The 19,799-nt window shown below is 40.8% G+C and overlaps 12 protein-coding genes across 12 annotated transcripts; 5 read left to right on the top strand and 7 right to left on the bottom strand.

Annotated features, from left to right (window-relative positions):
* Positions 1-697: 697 nt before the first annotated feature.
* Positions 698-3,069, top strand: VCUG_00464 (uncharacterized protein; the record flags this gene model as incomplete). Its single annotated transcript, XM_008075295.1, has 1 exon — positions 698-3,069. The coding sequence occupies one exon, from the start codon at positions 698-700 to the stop codon at positions 3,044-3,046; it is 2,349 nt and encodes a 782-aa protein (XP_008073486.1). The 3' UTR covers positions 3,047-3,069.
* VCUG_00463 (uncharacterized protein) lies at positions 3,041-3,468 on the bottom strand (the record flags this gene model as incomplete). The annotated part of the gene is made up of 1 exon (XM_008075294.1): positions 3,041-3,468. One exon carries the CDS (start codon positions 3,466-3,468, stop codon positions 3,139-3,141), a length of 330 nt encoding a protein of 109 aa, XP_008073485.1. The 3' UTR covers positions 3,041-3,138.
* Positions 3,469-4,563: 1,095 nt separating this feature from the next.
* Positions 4,564-5,241, top strand: VCUG_00462 (uncharacterized protein; the record flags this gene model as incomplete). The annotated part of the gene is made up of 1 exon (XM_008075293.1): positions 4,564-5,241. One exon carries the CDS (start codon positions 4,564-4,566, stop codon positions 5,179-5,181), a length of 618 nt encoding a protein of 205 aa, XP_008073484.1. The 3' UTR covers positions 5,182-5,241.
* A 1,045-nt stretch (positions 5,242-6,286) lies between these two features.
* VCUG_00461 (uncharacterized protein) lies at positions 6,287-6,613 on the top strand (the record flags this gene model as incomplete). The annotated part of the gene is made up of 1 exon (XM_008075292.1): positions 6,287-6,613. One exon carries the CDS (start codon positions 6,287-6,289, stop codon positions 6,611-6,613), a length of 327 nt encoding a protein of 108 aa, XP_008073483.1.
* Positions 6,599-7,157, bottom strand: VCUG_00460 (uncharacterized protein). The gene has a single exon (XM_008075291.1). The coding sequence runs from the start codon at positions 7,140-7,142 to the stop codon at positions 6,651-6,653; it is 492 nt and encodes a 163-aa protein (XP_008073482.1). The 5' UTR covers positions 7,143-7,157; the 3' UTR covers positions 6,599-6,650.
* Positions 7,158-8,708: 1,551 nt separating this feature from the next.
* On the bottom strand, positions 8,709-9,434 carry VCUG_00459 (uncharacterized protein; the record flags this gene model as incomplete). Its single annotated transcript, XM_008075290.1, has 1 exon — positions 8,709-9,434. A coding segment is annotated over one exon (523 nt), but the record flags the coding sequence as incomplete, so codon positions are not given.
* A 752-nt stretch (positions 9,435-10,186) lies between these two features.
* Positions 10,187-10,398, bottom strand: VCUG_00458 (uncharacterized protein; the record flags this gene model as incomplete). The annotated part of the gene is made up of 1 exon (XM_008075289.1): positions 10,187-10,398. The coding sequence occupies one exon, from the start codon at positions 10,396-10,398 to the stop codon at positions 10,195-10,197; it is 204 nt and encodes a 67-aa protein (XP_008073480.1). The 3' UTR covers positions 10,187-10,194.
* Positions 10,399-10,810: 412 nt separating this feature from the next.
* On the top strand, positions 10,811-12,823 carry VCUG_00457 (methionine-tRNA ligase; the record flags this gene model as incomplete). The annotated part of the gene is made up of 1 exon (XM_008075288.1): positions 10,811-12,823. The coding sequence occupies one exon, from the start codon at positions 10,811-10,813 to the stop codon at positions 12,449-12,451; it is 1,641 nt and encodes a 546-aa protein (XP_008073479.1). The 3' UTR covers positions 12,452-12,823.
* On the bottom strand, positions 12,599-13,560 carry VCUG_00456 (uncharacterized protein; the record flags this gene model as incomplete). The annotated part of the gene is made up of 1 exon (XM_008075287.1): positions 12,599-13,560. One exon carries the CDS (start codon positions 13,558-13,560, stop codon positions 12,640-12,642), a length of 921 nt encoding a protein of 306 aa, XP_008073478.1. The 3' UTR covers positions 12,599-12,639.
* Positions 13,561-14,782: 1,222 nt separating this feature from the next.
* On the top strand, positions 14,783-15,304 carry VCUG_00455 (uncharacterized protein; the record flags this gene model as incomplete). Its single annotated transcript, XM_008075286.1, has 1 exon — positions 14,783-15,304. One exon carries the CDS (start codon positions 14,783-14,785, stop codon positions 15,224-15,226), a length of 444 nt encoding a protein of 147 aa, XP_008073477.1. The 3' UTR covers positions 15,227-15,304.
* Positions 15,305-15,992: 688 nt separating this feature from the next.
* VCUG_00454 (uncharacterized protein) lies at positions 15,993-17,127 on the bottom strand. Its single transcript, XM_008075285.1, has one exon. It carries the CDS (start codon positions 17,028-17,030, stop codon positions 16,032-16,034), a length of 999 nt encoding a protein of 332 aa, XP_008073476.1. The 5' UTR covers positions 17,031-17,127; the 3' UTR covers positions 15,993-16,031.
* An 838-nt stretch (positions 17,128-17,965) lies between these two features.
* On the bottom strand, positions 17,966-18,897 carry VCUG_00453 (uncharacterized protein; the record flags this gene model as incomplete). Its single annotated transcript, XM_008075284.1, has 1 exon — positions 17,966-18,897. One exon carries the CDS (start codon positions 18,895-18,897, stop codon positions 18,013-18,015), a length of 885 nt encoding a protein of 294 aa, XP_008073475.1. The 3' UTR covers positions 17,966-18,012.
* Between the last annotated feature and the right edge of the window lie 902 nt (positions 18,898-19,799).

Raw genomic sequence — 19,799 nt, 5'->3', positions numbered from 1 at the left:
TTACAATTTTAGAATATAAATTACTGTTTTGTACCAAAACAGAAATACACCGTGTGGTAATTAAAAAATGATTAGGTCTAAAATAAAAAATATGTGTATTAGTGTAATGTGTTGAACTTATTGATTTGATTTATATCATGAACAACATAATTACTCATATTTAACTGAGTTTAAAACGTATTAAAACGGTTATTGCGTTCCCTGGGATTGAGGCTATCAGGTATGGTTACTTAGTATGTATGATTGCGGACAAAAGCCTTTTCAGTGAGCGCATTCTTCACGTATTCTACCAATAAAACATATTAGCACCATCACAGTGCGCTATTAAAGACAGGTGCTGCAATGGTTCGGCCTATCTATGACAGTAAATAAGTTTGCTTCTCTATGACTAAACATGTTTTAGTACAAAATATTCGTTCTGACAATTACGGTTTGGTTGTAAGCCATGGATCAGAAGCACGTAATACGTGATATGCACGTGACCGTTGTCATTTGCTGAGCATTAGATGCCCGGATATCAAAGGTGCAATCTCTTCCGTTACAAAACATTCCTCATTTAGATATGTCTTTTACTGCGAAAAGACCTTTCAGAGCTAAGAACACGCTACTTCAATTCCACCGCTGTGATTAATCTACATTTGTAAAAAAATGATTGGCCGATTTTCGAACATATTCAAAAAAATTGAGCCCCACCAAAATGAACGTATTTCTGTTGATGTTTCCGCTTGCAATGGCGGTGGAACTGCGAACACTTGTTTACCAGGACAAGCTTCGTATATATCCTGCCAAAAAGATAGGCGACAAGATATTGCCCAGCTTTGAAGAGCAGCGCAATGTCGGTCTCAGCATGAGGCGTAAAAAATTTGTCTTAAAGGCTGAGAGCCACCTAACGATTAACCATTTTTGGAAGCTGCTCGGTCGGAAGGATGCTGAACTGGCCAAAGGGAGCCATGCACTGCGGATGGACGATAGCAGGTTGTATATGTCGCTTTTTAAATCCCCAGTTGATAATGTTACGTTGTTTTCTGTTATTTTGGCTTCGCTCAAAATGCCTGAAAACTGCCACGTCAATTTGGTTGTGGACGATAACGAAGTCAAGAAAATAGCAAAGGACGCAGTGCAGGCATTCGTCAATGTCGGTCTGAAATTGAAGCACATTCTTCCCAAAACCCTCGTCTTGGCATTGGATGGCTATGTCAAGGGCATTATTACAAAGAGGTACGTGTTGACGATCAGCACAGGTGGAGAGAAGGGCGTGTTTTGCTTCTACGCGACTGACATTGTGGGGGGAGATCAGAAAGCGAAGCCGACGAGCGACGCGTCTAAAGGTGAGGACAAGAAGCAGGGAGCAGAAGCAGAGAGCAAGTCTGAGGTGCAGAAAAAGAAGGATGTGAACGGTGGGGATGCTCTCAAATTGGTGTTTGTCCATGAGACAGAGCTAATATCGGATGTTGCTATCAAAAAGATTATGTACGAATTCATACGGGGCTTCGTTGAAAAGGCTTACAACAAGTTCAGAACTGAGAAAAGGAGCCTTGAACCTGTAGAAGTCGGCTATTACCCGTTCGATGATGGCGAGAAGAGGCCGGAATATTACTTTCTCGTGGAAGAGATCGCTGAGGAAATGATACATGTGGTGCAAAAGCGTGCACCGACCTATGTTAGAATAGAAATCCTCATCTATAACTCGTCTGGTAAGCAGCTTGGTGTGCTGACAAGCCAGGAGTTCCATCTTGAAGAATTATACAGGAAATTGGACGAGTATTGTGATAGGCACCGCGATGCAGTGGTGGCATTTGAGGAGAATCTTGTGAACAGCATGCTGGGGGCCATAGACGATAAAAGCGTAACGGCTGGTGATCTGTTGAAACACGTTGACGTGGTGTGCAACGGCATTTCTATGCAGCTTAATCTTGTGAAGCAGTTCTTCAAAACGCTAGAAATCAAGAATAGAGAATTTGTGACGTATTACGGGACAAGTGGCAATTACTACGAACAGTACAAGATAAGGGATGATCGAGTTTACAGAGCAACAAGTGTGCCCGTCAGCACCAAGATGTACAAGGATATCATGCACGAGGTAGAATTGTACGAAAGGTCAAGTAGTATTTTGGGCAAGCACAGCAAGATTTTGTATGACCATCCCATTGTGAACACGTACAAAGATCTGAGAAGCAGGATAGAACAGGATGTCAGCGATCTTACACTCGATCAGTACAACGATTTCGTGGACAACTACGTACGTGTGGGCAAAGACTACGATCCGAAAGAGCTTGAGATGGCGCATGCTGCGCTTCGCAACCAGTTTAAAGAGGTTGAGGCACTGAAGAAGAAGGAGCCTGAGATTCACAAGGCCGTAGAGTCAACCTACAAGAAAGTGAAGGACTGGTATAAAGAACATGGAAAGACGATTCAGGTCACGTACCGTGATATTGTGAATCAGAAGTCTGAGCTGATGCACTTGATCTCAGCGTTGAGAAGAGACAAAGCAACAAGAGAAATGAACGAAGCGAAGGAAAAAGAGAGGCTTGAAGCAGAGAAGAAAGCTGCCAAAGCGGCACTCACCAGGGAGAAGGCGAAGAAGGCTGCTGCTTTTGTTGAGGAAACAGGGTTGGACCAAATCACAAAAAATGTTTTGCTTGCTGGAGTGAATGGCATTGATTTTTTCAAAGACTTGGTTGGAATGACAAGTAAAGATAAGCACGAGTATGATGTACAGCAAAGGGATGCATTCGGCGAAATGTCCCGCAGAACAAAATACGTGCAGGACATTCCGCATCTTGTAAAGCTCTCATCTGATGGCGGAGACAACGCCGTTTCCTCGTGGGAAGAGGTAAATTTTGATGCGAGAAAGGGAATGGAGAAGCTCATGGGGCTCTTGAAGGATGCTGGTCCGCTTATCGATAATAGCAACGACAGCATTCTTGACTATGAAAAGGTATTGAGGGGCATGCAAGAAAAGCTGGCGAGCTTGGGCGTTGCCAATTTTGGTGACAGGAAGGGAAGGGATAAGAAGCAGAGGAGTATTTCTCATGAAGAGCTGTAGTGTCCGTTTTTAATTAAACCAAATTAACTTTAAATGTGGCGATTTTTGGTTGATGTGCCTGCTCGTTGCTTTGTTGTCTGCGATGCTAGCTCTTAAGTCAAGGTATTGGTAATAAACCGGGGAACACTGCTGCCAGGAAGCGTATGTTTATGTTTGCATCTTATGACCTGAAGAGGTACATGACCGCATACGGTACCATCTAGGAACGTGTGCTTGGTTATGTGTAGTGGTATGTGCTGGACGACAAAAAAATTATTTTTGGTAAAAAGGTGCTTCTCGTGGGTGTTACGAGAAATTTTGTTATTTCCAAATTTGCGTACTGTGAAACCTCTGAACCAGAGATTGACGTTAGATTTAATGTACCACAGATAGCAGCGGTTGAAAGAAGAAAACAGAGCAATGAATGATAGCGTAATATTCATGGACAGATGAGCCTATCATTGAATGTATCTCTACCCGTCATATGTACTCCCAGTTTTTCCGTTTTAGCTGAGCACTTTTGTGAAAATACAATGCCTGATACACACTCCGTACTGCTATTCGGTTATTCTGTAAGAGGATAGAACTAACCTTCCCTCTTGCAGGGTTTGCTGATGGATAAAGGTACGTTTTCTACATGTAACCCAGTTACCAAGCTCATAGCGCTGATATATGATTCAATCACTCGCGCAGGAAAGACGTACCATGCACGTTGTCATGCGATTGTCACAGAAACAAAAATAACATGCAATGCACGTTTTTCCTGCGCAAGTGGTTAAACGGCCTTGCCACACGACTTTTAGTTCCATAAGCTGAACATCAAATTTTTTTATCCAAATTCAAAAAATTATACCCCAAGAATTTTCTCCTGGCACAATCGTTTAAATCTTTTGGCTTTTACTCAAGATTTCCGTGTGCTGGATACGAGGCAAGTTCTTGCTAATTTTTGGAGTGCGGTGCTCTCACCGCATATGATTTAAATTTTTATTGTTTGCAGACTTTACAGTCATTCTCAGCTTTTTCATCATCAGAGGCGTGTTATTTACGGGTTATTCTCGACGTGGTTGCATGCTAACCATGTTCTAAGGCCCGTTTCCAGGATATACTCCGGAGTAGCGGATAAAAGTGACTGACTGCACGTATACTGACATATCAGCACCTATATAATGAGAGAAGCACAGTTTTGTATCGTACGCTCAAGTCTTTCGTTTTTATTTTTCTTACGATTTTATTTGTTTACCAGAGACAGGTCCCGCCCAAGATTCTGCTTTGTTGTCAGCGAATTTGTTGATATAAAACTGCGGCATGTAGAGCGCCTTACCTGGTACATTCCATACAGCAGTTCGCTCACATAGCTCAATTCGTTATTTAATGGTAATTGCAGTTCATTGTGAGAGATCGCACCAGCACATTTGTTTTCAAACGCTATGATCAGTACATCCGTTACGTTTTTGTCTGTAGCACAGCTCCTTGTCTCAACTACGTGCATTTTACTTTTTCCTAAAACTTCTTAATTCCCGAATTTACAAACCCTTTGAATGAACGGCAAAACCGTGATAAAACGAATTATTAAGGTGTGTGAGGAATACGGCGTAAAGGTGAGTGTGATCAGCACGGCCACGGTGTTTTTCAGAAAAATAGAAAAGAATTACAAAGACACAGAAAATATGGAGAACGATATGCAGCCTGATGATCACGGTTCAAAAGCGAGAGAAAAGCTGGACATTTTCTCTGATGAGTTTCTTGTTGGGCTTATCGCGGTTGCCTGTAAATCGAATGATATTGTTATGCCATCACGGATCAGAAAAGGGTACATGCCCGAGAAGATAGCCATGATGGAGTCAACGATACCAACACTGTTCGGCTTCAAAATGCACATTCCCTGCCCGTTCACACGCATGCTGGGACTTATCATTTGTCTGTGTGAGCACAAGATTGTTGAGCTCAACGTGAGCAGTATGTTCGAAAAGGGCGCAGGCAACATCAAAAGAATACTGCTGGACGATAATTACATGGATTATAGCGTAAATGAAGTTGCAGCAGCAGCTCTTCCTATTGACTGTAAATATCTGAGTAAGCTGATGGTTGGAGAGTTGAGCTGTGAAAACATAGAAAAGATCAGAAAAAATAATAATGTAACCGTAGATTGTCAATAAAGTAGTATTTATATGTTAAACGGATTTGTTGCTATGAGCAACCGCCACTGGAAGGTTTGTACGTAACATGTTGTAAAAATAAATTTGCCTGTTAAAACTACGAACACCAAAACTTCAACGATAAACCAGCCATCCTCCCACTGCACGGTCAGTTTAACACGCCGTAAATTGGGAAATGGTTTTGTGCTCATGAATACGAATGAATCACCATTGAGACTGAGTACAACGAACACTGTGCTAGAGCTAACGCTGTTGCACTGTATAACGCGATCCTTGGTTGGTTTCTTGCTGTGGTCCTACAGCTAATCCCTAGAACACAAGAAGCAAGATAATCTGAACCGACAGCCTGTGGTCATGATCAGTTTTAGCGGACCTGAAAGGCATGTTGTTTAGGTGTTGCTGTGTGAGAGGATAAGTAAACGTACTTCTGGTAAGAGAAGAACTGAAAAGGTTTTGGTATAATAATTTATTGTATTTCACTACGCTTCTCATAGTTTATCGTGTTTTTAACACTTTAGTTCTGCTTATTCCTTGTAGTCATCGGAACGAGTGCACGATTCCTCGGTAAATTGTTTAGTTCCTCATCTTTTTCTATCGTAGGAGGATAAAACACGTTGCTCACACAGCCCATGTTTCAAGCATAATGCAAATCTTGTGGATGAGATCTGTTAGTAATCCATCAACTCAAGAAGTGCAGTATTGCTAGATAAAGCCATCAGGTGCAACAAAATCAATAAATTATTCATCACCGTTTGAATTAAAATATTTTCACTTTTGGCTGTGTGATGGATATTTTATGGTATTTTCATGTTTGCCAGGGGTAGATGTGGCAGCAGAATGGTGCAAATGTTCGATGTTCTGCGTTGTAAAAGTTTTGTAAAGGAAATGTTAGCGTGTGATGGTTTGCTCGCCTTTACCCCTCTTATGGTACGATTCTCCTGAAATGGTAAATGTTTTGGAAAAGTATCTTAAAATATCAGCGTAGACAGGACTGAAGCATACCAAGGTGATGCTGTTTGGTTGTATGCAGGCGAGTTTTTAATAAAGGACTATATTGGTGGAAGAACGGTGCTTATATCGGCAACACTGCCAAACTGGCACACCAATGCACACTTCAAAGCCGAACGCAGGGGTAAGCCCGGCAAATATCAGAAACAGTAATTATGAGCGCTCAGGTCGAAACAGGGAGACCGTTTTCCTCATCCTGATTGCGCGGCAATTTGCAAAAATTTGCTTTTTGGCCGAATTGCGAGAAAGCCGTTCGTGTGAAGCAGCATTGATCTGGAATGCAAATGTCAAGACTGTGAGAGCCTGCACTTGCAGTTCTGCTCTGGTAGATAGTGTTACACACCAGATGCCCGGTTTTACCGCAGCAAAGCATCAAAACACGCACTCAACCAAAAATGAGCAAGCTAACGTGCAAAAATTTTAATTGTCACGTCATCGCATTGGTCAAGCAACCAACCATCCTACTTCCCACCACCTTCCTTAATCTCACCCAAGAATATGAGCGACACGATCAGAGCAAACAGCCCAACGAACTCAACGAACACAAACACGAGATAAAACTGCCCTGAGAACTTTTTCTCTTTCACCTTGGTAACAAGAACGTGCTTAGCCATAGATCCAATCGTGTACGCCGTAAAGTAGCACCCCCACCCGGTTATCACGCAGCACGAAAGCTTGACGAGCGCATCCTTGAACGTTGCTATTTCCTTGTTCTTAAAGACGAAGAAGATGATGAGCATGTATATGACGGGCGTGGTCAGGAAGCATAGGGCTGCCATTACCGATGTAAATTCTATTTTTATTTCGGCAGCGCTCGAAATACCAGGCGCCGAATCTTTTAGACCACGTCCTGCACCGGCCAGCGCGGGCACAACCAGGAATATGTACGAAACAGCTGATATTATGTCCCTAAGATTGTCGATTTCGAAGATTGGAAAACTTTGATCTGCCATTTTTTCTTACAAGCCCCCTTTTTTCTTGTTTTATAAATAAATGTGAAACAACAATGATAAGAGTGATAGACGGCGCGAATAAAGGAAGAGCACTGCAGCACGCCATAGTGAACAGCTTGTTAACGAATGAGAAGTGTTGGTCCGTCTTGTCTTGTTGCAGGCGGTGCACGGCTTGCTCATTAACAATCGTTTATTTATCACCGAGCACACATCACCAAAACAAAGCCATCTTCTGGTCGGAACGTGTGCAGCAGTCCATTTTTCCTTTAATACTCGTTGAGTGTCAGGCCCTTTAATTACATTTCTTGATACGGAAAGAAACACGTGCATTACACTACCTCGATTGCTGCGTTCTACGGATACATGCACGTGGTGAAATAAATCCTCTACCGCTCGTATTATTCCCTATCTCAAAAATTTGCACTCCAGCAATTCCATCGTTCTTACCCTTAGGGGAATGGAAGCGAGCAAGCAAATAAAAATTTGTGGTGGCCAAGCACTTTTGTTACATTATTATATTTTTAATGTGTGAGGAGAAAATAAACGTATTTTTAGCACAAAGCAATTATCATCCTTCTATAACGATAGATTTTGCACCGTTCTACACGAATTTTAATTTTGCGATTTTCACCGAAATCGTATTTTTATGGCGCAATTTTGTGCTGAAATGTCCGTAATATTCAGCAGATTGGTGCTGCGCGCTTGTTGGAGTGATAAATAAGTACAGCACTGATAAAAAAACAAACCTTTTCTTTACCGTCTGTACGTACCGTAGAACAGCGCTGTCTGTGTCAATATTTTATGAGTACAGGCATTCAAAAAGCGTGTTCATTCACCACACGTGTATTGGATAGCGTGTCTGCTGTGCAAAGTATCCGCTCCACTTCAAGGATGCATACGTACGGTTCAAAAAGGGAAGAAGCGCTCAGAACTGAGGTAGGTAAAATATATTTAATATACTTCAGCACCACAATTACATATTTAGCGCTTAGCATTTGTTGCAGGCAGCACAATCAATAGATAATACTCTGCTACCTCATGTAAATCATCGTAGGATCAAAATATTTGATGATTCGTTTGTTGCATGCACCAAAGGTACGTTTTTAAAATGCGATAGAACGTTCAACACAGGGTGCAGGAATAGAAGGGCATCATTAACACACACGGTACGGATCATGGCAGCATATTAACGAGGTGTGGTGCAGGAATAGAAGGGCATCATCAACACACACGGTACGGATCATGGCAGCATATTAACGAGGTGTGGTGCAGCAAACATGGTAATAAAGATTGATCTTCTGCCACATTCAAATATTTATAATGGAACATCCTTAGCGCACAAAAATGGATAAAGTACGGTCACACTCCTGCAGAAGCAAAGATATTGCTGTGATGCAATAGAAGTGCACTAATGTACCAGAAATTGATGGCTGCTCTTACCTCCGCGTAGATACCATAAGATAGCTCATCACCGATCTATGTTTACGAACGATGTGATCTATTTTAAATTGTAAAGGTTTTAACCGTAACAAATCGGAGGCAGATAATATTTACTGTGGAGAGCAATGCTTGAAATAAACTTTTTTTAATGAAAGAAACGACTCAACAAACATGAACAGGTCTATCATTAACTGCTAAAATGCTGCTCTTACCCCAAAAATAAATCATCTTCTCAAGCAATTAATGATAGACCTGTTCATCATTGCTTGATCGTAACACAGACCTACCACAGGGAGCAAAGACATGCATTTTCTCACGCTCAGTTCACCCTAGTGCGAGAATTGCATCTTAAACCTACTAATCCTATTCATACCTAAACTGATCTTAATCTCGTTTCGCTTGCTCTGCTCCGGCACAACAACCACACTCTTATCATAGACCACAACTGTTCCCCTCTCTTTGTACTCGCTCTTATCGTTTTGCTTAAAAATTCGCAAATACTTTTTATTGCCCAACACCGTTCCGCTCGGCAAGTACAGATACGGCTCATCATCAAAATCATCGCTATAATAAATTACATTCTGTTCATCTGTTTCGGCACCGTCTTGTGCCGGTACCTGCTTGTTCCTATTGCAATCGTTGACATGCTGATTAAACCGGCCCAGCTTGATGAATTGCTTGCTGCAGTTACCGCATGTATACAGCTCTTCTTCAATTACTTCCTCCTTTGTTATTGTACTTGTTGGCAACAGGCCGTTGTTCTTCCGTTTCAGATTGTAAATGTGGTATTCCGATGCGTAATGCTGTTTGAAATCGTCTTCTAGCAAGATTTGACAGACTGTGCATTTCATTGGTGGGGTGTGTAATTTAATCTGTTAAATTTTTACGATTTCTCCTGCTATGAAAAAAATTTGTTCTGCTAAATGCACTACCCGATGCAAACATTAAGTAGAATTATCTTCTCAAGCAACAACACTTTTATTCACCATGACAGCATGAAATAAAACTGCCTCAAGCACATTCAATGTTTCATTTACTTTTAGCACGTTAAATTACCTTTAAGTAACTCTTACAGGTTTACTTTATGAGCTGTTACCAGCTAATCCATTCTAATGGTGGTCAATTCGTAAACCAACTATTATTTCGTTTTTTACGTTCTTGATCGTGTGTAGGAGGCGTAAAAGAGCAAAAGTACGTGAGTGTCTCGTTTAATGTCTATGAACATCTTAATGTGAAACACATTGTTGGAATAAATAAAAGCGACACGCTTTATCGCTAATTGTTTCGTTCCTCGTGCATGTTCATCGACCTATCGCATAGGAAATTGTTATTTCTCTGTGGTTGATGTGTGAGGAGGTGTATTAAATGAGTTTTGCTGAAAAAATGAACAAAGATCTAAAAAGTGCTGCGCTTGCAAAGCTCTACAGGAATAGATAAGATAATGAGGGCGTACGATGTATCAAAAGGTAGTAAATAACGAAACAAGCGTACCATAAAAATACTGAACAAGCTGATGCAGCTCAGCTACATATTAAGGTTACGAGCGCATCTTCTTGCAACCAGAACATCATCAAACTAACAAAAATTTAGTTACAATTGTACTATGAGCTATCTACTGCTGTTCTATATGCTTATATGTACTATTTAGACAGTTCTCTATTTTTAACTTCAGCATATCTATCTTATTGGGCTGTATAAACACAGCATTGTCCTTTATCTCCTCAATGACAACATTGTCAGTCTCATTTATGAACATTATTATTTCCTTTATGGACATCTCAGTTTTGATGTATGTTCCTTTCGTGGCCCTAACCATGGGGGTGGAACAATGAAAAATGAAGAGGGTTGTGTCCATTGATTGCTGTGTGTAGGATGGGGAATGAGCGACTTGCAGAGAAAGAAATGGAGGGCTGTTTTATCATCCTGTATTGTAGGCAAACCGCTGATTACAAACGTAGTTATAAGAGCAATTCCGGATTGCCTGTCATAAAAACAGTTTTATCAAAGGCATTTCCATAAGAACGCTAATTACGAATAAATACAATTTTTGAGAGTGTGTTTGATAAATCGCACCAAAATATTATTTTTTACAAAGTACGCTTGTCTATCCCCGCTCACGTGGTAATAACAGTTATCGGCCATAGCTCACCTTTGTGCTGGGCTTGTAACTCAGCAAAATTAATTTGCAGACCAACCACAGAATTTATTGAACGTTTTTTATCCCCTCAATGTCAAGCACAAGAAAAAAAGTAATTACAGCCGCACTGCCCTACGTGAACAATTCACCGCATCTGGGCAACATAATAGGATGCGTGCTCTCAGCAGATGTTTACGCACGGTTTTGCAGAAAAAGCGGCGAGAAGGTGGTGTTCGTGAGCGGAACTGATGATTATGGCACCGCCACCGAGATACGTGCACGAAAGGACAACACGACCTGTGAGGAGGTGGTTAAGTGCAACAGGCAGATAATGACCGATGTGTTCGACTGGTTCTGCATTGAGTTCGATTATTTTGGACAGACGAGCAATGCCGTGCACTCGAAAGTGGTGCAGGACGTTTTTCATAAGATTGGCGATAGAATTGAGGAGGACGTAATGCAGCAGTACTACTGCAGCAGATGTGAGATGTTTCTGGCCGATCGATACTTGACGGGTACGTGCAGCAAGTGCAAGTGTTACGGTGTGCAAGGCGACCAGTGCGATGCGTGTGGTATTTTGCTCAAAACAGAGGATATTATCGATCCAGAGTGTGCTATTTGTGGGGAAAGACCGCAGCTCAGAGATACAAGGCATTTGTTCATAAAATTGAATGAGTTAGCGGGTGATCTCAGGCTGAAGTACGAGAAAAACTCGCCTGGATGGTCAAAGAATGCACGTGAAATTGCATTGCAGTGGCTCGAGAAAGACTTGCACAAGCGGTGCATCACTCGGGACCTCAAATGGGGTGTTCCTGTACCAGGAATGAACAAGGTGTTCTACGTGTGGTTTGATGCCGTGATAGGGTACCTCTCGTTCTTTAAGATACACGTTGAAAGATCTGAAAACAAAGAGTTTGAGAGCCTGAAAGAGCTGGAAGACGAGTTTCGATCGTATGAGCTGGTGCAGTTCATGGGAAAGGACAATGCACCGTTCCACACGATTATACTGCCGGCCATTCTTGATTTGGTGGCCAACAAGATGAGTGTCACCGAGTATCTCATGTTTGAGAACAAGAAGTTCAGTAAGAGCAAACAGATCGGTATTTTTGGGTCAGATTTGTTGCACAATGAGTACGGCGTGTGCGATCTGTGGCGATACTATCTCGTGAAGATCAGGCCTGAAAGCAAGGATTCAAACTTTTCGCTCACAGATTTTTTGAACAGCATTGCTGACCTGCAAAACAATTTTGGAAATTTGTGTAACCGCGTTTTGAAGTTTATAAAGAACGGGATGGACGGAAGGGTGCACTTCAAGGGCGTGCTGAACAGCAGTACAAGACAAGAGTTTGTGAAGAAAATTAACGATTTGTTGTCGGAGTACAAGGATGTGATGTGCCATATTAAAATGAAGAAGGGACTGACCGTGCTCTCGGAGATGTGCATGGTGTGCAATAATTTTCTGCAGAAGGCCTTTGATCACAAAGTTGAGAAAGAAGCGAAGAACGACTCGTTTGCGCTTGTGTTTTCTGTGATTGCGCTGCTTGCCGACCTGTTTGAGCCGTTTATACCGAATATATGTGCAGATTTGCACCAAATGTGCGCAATTGAGCCGAGAACGATTGGTGATGAGCTGCAGATACTTGACGAGCACAGCATCGGTGAGAATGTGCGGCCACTCTTTGTGCCCCTGAGTGAAGAGATCCTTGAAAATCTCAAAAACAAAATTAAGTGAATGGCAAGGAGACGTTCTATGGATGGAATTAAACGGTTTAGTTATTTTTGTCTGTAGGATTGTACCTGATTCGCAGGTATTTACCGTGTGGCAGGTCAAAGACGCAAAAATCATTGCAGTGCGTGTACTCACTCACTTTTCGTTTATCCTCGCAACACGGTCAACTTTGAAAAATTCATAGCCAAAATTTAATTATCGCGTTCTGCACTCATCCCAGCCATTTTTTTCACAGAATTAAGCTCCTCCTCGCTGACCCGCTCGTTGATGCCCATCTGCACATATTTCAGAAACCTCATTAAGTGCACATCCTCAACATAAGCGCTGGTCAAAACATTTCTATCGCTGCATAGCAGCAATTTCCTGAAAATTTCCCTGTTCCTGTGCAGCAGATGTTTCTTAAAATTAGCATCGTTGTTTGCGTTATACTCCGCAATTTCTCTCTTCCTTTTTGACAATTTGTCCACATCCACGCATCCTATAAGATTAGCGATTTGTTCCTGAATGTATCCGTTCGACATGTTTTTGTACTTGTGCACATAACTGTCTGGATCATAAAAGCGATAGTCCTCAAAGCTGCTGTTATACGCCATTTGGCCCGCTAAATGCCCAGGCCGTAACTCTACACGATGTATCTGCGCATCATCCTCCTTCCTTCTAAACGATATTCTGCTCAGCGAGTCCATTGCACATAAATTTACGTCCCTCTCTTTCTCATATTTACACTGCGAGAGCGTATTGTACGCCTTTCTGTACGAGCGAAGGAAATAATAAATCTGTGACAGCAGAACGTTTACCCGCTCTGAGCTCTCCATTCGCTTGAGAACCGAGAGACTCTTCTTGTACTTCCTTAACTTGTATAGTGCGTACGCCTTTTCGTACCTCGTGTCCTCATTTGTACCCATTCCGATCTGCATCTTGCTCATCCTGTCCCCCATCTCGTCTTGCGGTGTTGCCTGCCGCTTTTCCATCTTTTTAATCAAAATCAGCGCTTCACGGTACTTTTCAAGGTGTATCAGGCACGTAACTTTGAATCTATCGTACTGGTCGCCCTCCAATTCCAAAATCTTTTGGTATTCTTTATTTTCTACCAGGTGTTTGAGGTCTGACATGGCAAAGGGCTCAGTTTATTTTTTTACAAATTGCTTTCTGTATGCTGAGTTGAGAATGAATGATTTATTCGTGGTATAGGCGTATTATATCACTAAAGGAATGGTACAGTTCAGCTCATCATCACATGATGTAAAATATTTATGATAGTTCGCGGTACAAGGCTGTTCTTGATGTTGTTTTCAACAACTGAAAAACTCTTATACCGTATTTTCATCTCAATTTGAATGCATTTCTGTTTCATTTCGTTCTTTTTCTCAGTAAATTAGGTGAAATACTGCCAGCGAACCGCGTAGGACGACACCGCAGCCTTGTGGTGATCGGTAATTCTGTGCGTACCCCACACGTGTTTATTAATCGGAATAACGGTCAAATTAAAGAATAAACAGCAGCTACTTTGGTATGAAAAATGCGTGAGAATGTCATCACTTCTTGCATATGAACGCTTTACCGATGTTTAATTATTATTTTGTCAGCTACTCATACAAAGGATTGTTGCATACAAGGAGTGGCTTTGTTTCAACATTCGGTCGCAATGTAAATGACGGTACCGACCGGTACAAGAACCGCAAAAAAGGCTTAACAGGCCGGAATAAGTGCTAACGTACAAAACATCATAGTTAGCAGGTGTTAGACGGAGTGCGTGCTGTTACAATTCGATGTGCTTTCATGAAAAAAATGGTACAAGGGAGACGAGCAAGTTTATTTACCGCGGTGTTTACACCTCATTACGTCGACTAGGCCCACCATACCAAAAAGATGGTTTGCCCAGTAGAATATACGTGTTGCTCATCGTGAGCTTTATATGCGTACGAGTGCATCCCGTCATAAATCTGCACTTTAATAGACACTTTCTTGAACTTCTACCAAAAGATCTAAAAAAAGTGGAAATAGCTGGCAAAACTTGACATATTAAGGTAAAGAAGCACAATTTCATAGATAATAAAATTTTGTTGTGTCATACAAACGCAAATAGCGCATCTAATTAGCAGAACACCTGCCGCATGAAGTAAATGAGGTAAAAAAAGAAATATCAATAGTATTGGCAATTTACTGCACTTTTGGAAGAAATATGGAATATTGGCTTTGTTCATTTCGTTCCACACTTTCTCAACGTCTAGCTGAATTAGCTCTACCAGTGCTGTGGCCAACCAACATGTTTATAATATTGAGTGTGTCTATTTACCTTTTAAATGTACGAAGCAGCCTCCCCTTCCACCACATATGCAAAACTTCGCCAATTTGGACTGTGACACCGTAGCAAAGGTATGTAGAAATACAAACGAAGGTGCATGCAAAAGATTTAATGATTTTGATACAAAAGTGATCAAAAGGAAATGGTCACATGAGCTCATCAGACACATTATCACGGAAAAAACACGTTTTTACGAACGGGTTAAGGAGTGCATGTCGTGTAGGAAGAAGGATAAGAGTCTATGTGAAAAGGGAGGAGAGTCTGGCTTGCATTATTCGTACGTGCTGACCATATTTGGTTTGATATTGCTGGTGATCGGTGTAGTTTTTGTGATTAGTCTTTATTTCGTTAACAGCAGAAAAACTGAACGCACGAAAGTGTTGGGAAAGCGGGGTGATGATGTTGAGAGAGGAGGAGGTAACAAAAGGAGAGCAAAGAAGAAAGGGCTGTGTAGGCGATTGGGGCTACTTTGAGGTTACTAACGTGTCAATGGATATGACGCGAGGAACATGGCGCATCGCTGGTGGAGGAATGGTAGTAAATAAAGGAACTATTGTGTTTACGAATGTAAGTTATCGGTGTACAATGAACAAATTTTACTGGCTATTCATGTGTTGGTGGCGTAGTACGTTTAATCATCTTTGATTGTTGCAGCTCAGACACGATTTATAACCGTGCAATTATCGTTGTTGTGTAGAATGGTGTTAAACAATGGATTACACACCGTTAATGATTCATAGCCTGTAAATACTACGCTTGAACCAGAGCAGACATCTCAAACATGTTCGTTTCTCGGGCAAGTAATAAAAGGTGGAGAAGATACTGCCAGAAGATCAGATTAGTATACTATCTAGATGTGGTGTTATGAGAGGATAAAAAACGTACTTTAAAGCAAAAAACAGCACTTGGCTTGGTTATAATGCAGAGTTTAACGTTCACGGTTGTTGAATGACTCTTCACATTAACTGCAATGAACCATCTCTGCTCAAAAATTAGCAACATTTTGTACGGTCCATGATATAGCAGAATATAGTTTATTACTAGGTACAAACGAATACGTTGCGGGCATGCAAAGGTAGCAAGCATCGTCTCACTCTCTTGACCATCCATCTGAAAACTTAGATTAGAGTGTTCGTACAACGAAGTGATACGTGCGATCAGAATACGACATAATTTGGGCACTCCATGGCCGGATATCGGCACTAACAGAGAACATATCGGCAACGTACAGCACGCGTAAGCAGAACAGCAGATTTAATTAATTTGCGGTAAATACGATCACCTTTTCAGCAGTAAAACTAAAATTTGAAATATCCCCACCACAATACTTACGAATATAAGGCCTACCATCATTTTCTCAAGGTTTTCGCTATTTCTGGTATTGATGTTCTCAGACAGAATTTCGAGCACGCCGTGTATGACATCGCACCGCAAATTGAGGATGTCTGCACGAGCCTTAATCTCCAGACATCTTCTCAGCGACTCGTACAGCTCTGAATACCTGGGAAAGTGCCAAAGCACCTCCGGCTCATCCAAAATATTGGTGACCAGATTGAGATCGATGCGCAGCTTGTGCAGCCGCCCTACCATCTTCAATATTTCCTTCCTGTTCCTGCCCACTCTCCCCCAGTTCTCCACCTCTTCCGGCAAATCCTTAACGCTCTCGATCGTCTTGTCCGTCAGATTCTCGAAGTAGTCTAATTTCACGCTCTGTGCGATGGCATTACTTATAATCATTTTATGAAAGTAATCCTCTGTGTTAAGATAGATTACATCATTGCAGAACATACTCTGTGTGTCTATAATACCGTACTGGAAATTTTCTACTTCAATTTTCGACGTGTCGTACGAGTTGTACTCTGATATTTTGATGATTTTAAGAATTTTCGTCTCCACGTTCTCCGAAACACCCCAGAACACCGTGACCCCGTAATCAAAGAAGAATACATCAACCGACCCTTTCTCAATCGCCACACTTGTGTACAAACACTCGCCAAAATAGATCACACTCTGCTGGAACATCGGATTGTTGCGTAGAAATGAGCTTAAATGCTTGAGGTTGATCTTTTCTGCCGTGCAATACGCCGTTACACGCTTTAGCACGGTGTTTTGTGGTATGCTCTCCGTGTTTTCGTTCGGTTTAACTGTTTTGAGGTAGAAAGCATCACGTAGTGCACGCAGCTCTATACGTGCCTGCTTCTTGTCCGTGAAAGTGGTTGCATCCGAGTTTATTTTTATCGATTGGATCGAATTATCTCTTGCGGATCTGTTGTTCATTGCTTTTTTGCAGGGACCCGTGAAAATTATTGGATTTAGGGGAGTAAAGGGGAAGAAAAATTGAGAATGAAAGTTAAAGAGAGATGGGCGAATTGAGCTCTAGCAGACCAGAAAAGTGTGTTGTTAGATGTGGTTGTACGGGAAGATAAATAAGGGATTTTGGCGATAAATTGGACAAATTGAGCAGAATAAATGCTGTTATAACGGTGAAAATGAGCTAAAAACATTTCTAAAGGGTATAAGAAGAATAGCAACTTAGATATAATGAAAGTGCCTACGAGAATCATAAGATGTAAGATTTATTTGCCATGAGAATTTACTATTTAACTAGGGTATAACATGTGATATAAAGACCGTGCTTCAAGAAGCAAAAAATACCGAAAAATATATGAAATTATTACGAATGGTAACGAGCATGGTATAAGTAAAAACTAAGCCACATAATACGTAATTTATACAAATGCCTGTCTTAGTGAACAAATTCCCTTTTTATGCTTTTTTCGATGGTATTTGGAGACAAATAAACGTAGTTTTAGTAAAGAAATGCTAATTTGACATATTTTCATGCGTTTACAGCTAAAAGTATAAATAGAAGAATGGAATGCATGAATGAAGAGCGAGCTTCTTAAAGTTGAGAATCAATTGGTTAAAATATTTTTGATCAATGAAATGATAGCAACAAAGTCACTCGATAGTACAGGACGTAAGCTAAAACGGTAATATTAGGTTGTTGAACGTGTATTTTGACTCTAAAAGCTGTCATCAAATTTACACGAACACATTCAGCCTATAATACGAAAATACCACAGGAATTACGATCAAACATCGAAAGAAGTTTTAAAACGCATGAAAGACATCATTTGTTATTCATACCGCTTGTTTACAACGCCAATGCTCGCGGCTCCGCACAACAGTCGGTCCGTTTTTCAGTTATTTTTGCGTGCATACTTCAACATTTAATTACGTGTTCCTGTTCAACGTTCTATTTGTAGTTGATATAGTTCAACAATGTATTTCTTATCCGCACGCTGGCTTTCTTATCAACCACCTTGCTTTTTTTCTTGAAATAATTGAAATCGGCCCCATCCAAGAACGGTAGGCTATCTAAGATGACTTTCATTTCTTTGATTTTGTCATTCTCTACCAGGTATACTTCCAGATTCTCGAAAAAGAGTGTTAAGGCTTCCTCGTCCTGTCTGAAGACCTTTTCATAAACGTTCAGCCTTCCGCGATCATTTATCAAAGTGTTAAAGGACGCTTTAATTATTCTGTGCTTTAACGGAAGGTGGCTCATGTAGAACGATGAAAAATTCTCGTTGAGACTTTGCAACACGTCATGCTCAAGCGAAAGGGCATCTTCATCTTTTTGAACGGATTTATCTTCATCATGCACCCCCTCATTCCTATCATCATACTCTCCATAGCACTTGTACTCCGCCACCTCAGGATTTTTCCTCACGTAGTTCATTATCCTATGATTGCTCTCTACCACTCTTCTACATCCGCACGCATAGCAACACAGAGACACTTCATCGCCCTCTACTCCCATTTCAGTCTCCGGATTATCACATTCCTTACATTGAACCAACAACCCAATAAATTCATAAACTATGTCCTGTATCTCCGATGCTGCGTAATCTCCCTTTAGCATGAACATGCTGTCCTTTGCCATGCTGTTCACCGATAACTCGTACAGTATAAATTGCTGTAGTAGCACCTCTTTCCTTTTGAGAGCATTACTTATTTGCCCGATGTTTACGAGTACAGTTTTAACATTCTTTGATTTTCCCTGCTGTTTTGTTATGAGCTGAGGCATTTTGTACCTGTAAAACGGATCGTGTGTATTCCTATTGATAGGGATCAGCATTTTAAAGGGAAAGGAAATTTTAATGTTAAAAAGGAGAGTCAATGATGTGGAGGAAGGAAAGGCAAATTGATAAGAAAGTAGAAATAGAACAGGAACAAGTACTTAATTCACATATAATAGGTAAGTTAGGAATATGTTATCAACATACCTAGATTAGTAATTTCAAGAAGGTGTATCCATGAAACAATATTTATAAGACAAGTAACTAATTCATAGATAGATAGTTGGTTGTAAGAAATTGATTTATAGACATCAGTTATCAAATTTGTAGCAACGGCAGGCAGACAGTGTGCAGAGAGCAAAACGATAAAACAAATAGTGAAGATACAGCATCGAAGGGAAGAAAAATGAAGTAAAAAGCTATAGCTGAGCTGACAAGTAAAGATAAAATAGAAAAAACTGTCATCAACGAGTATTTGCCTGAATATAGGTTATATTACAGAAGCATTGCATTTAATCTATTTTTAATTAGGTAGTACTACCGATTATGAGAAAAAAACGTTGCAACACTAAGAAAGTATCACGATCTGCGAGAGGCGATAACGTAGTAGAACATGTTTTGTACAAAATATGCAATAATATGATAACTTCATATCACAGAGTAATATTTATGAAGAATTTACGTTGATAATTTTGCACGTAAATTATTGCGTATCACGTGATGAACAGGAGTGATCACAATTATGTCGTTGTTCAAAAACGTAATTTTAGACTACCACATGTGTTATATTCAGCTGTGATACTTTTCACCGATAATGTTAATCCTTTGGATTATAATCGGTTGTTTATCATGGCAGTTGTATCTATCGTTCTTATTTCTATCAAGCGAGCTATTACCACTGAATACTTTGATCTATTAAGCGTTTATAAGAGCGTACTCTGGACATCTTTACCGTATGTTC

This window comes from Vavraia culicis, assembly GCF_000192795.1.
Source record: "Vavraia culicis subsp. floridensis unplaced genomic scaffold supercont1.5, whole genome shotgun sequence".
Classification (NCBI taxonomy): domain Eukaryota; kingdom Fungi; phylum Microsporidia; family Pleistophoridae; genus Vavraia; species Vavraia culicis.
This window is presented reverse-complemented; position numbering and strand designations above follow the sequence as displayed.

Bases quoted from the DNA above. Each gene is read 5' to 3' on its own strand.
- VCUG_00454 (XM_008075285.1), bottom strand. From the start codon at position 17,030: ATGAACAACAGATCCGCAAGAGATAATTCGATCCAATCGATAAAAATA.
- VCUG_00460 (XM_008075291.1), bottom strand. From the start codon at position 7,142: ATGGCAGATCAAAGTTTTCCAATCTTCGAAATCGACAATCTTAGGGAC.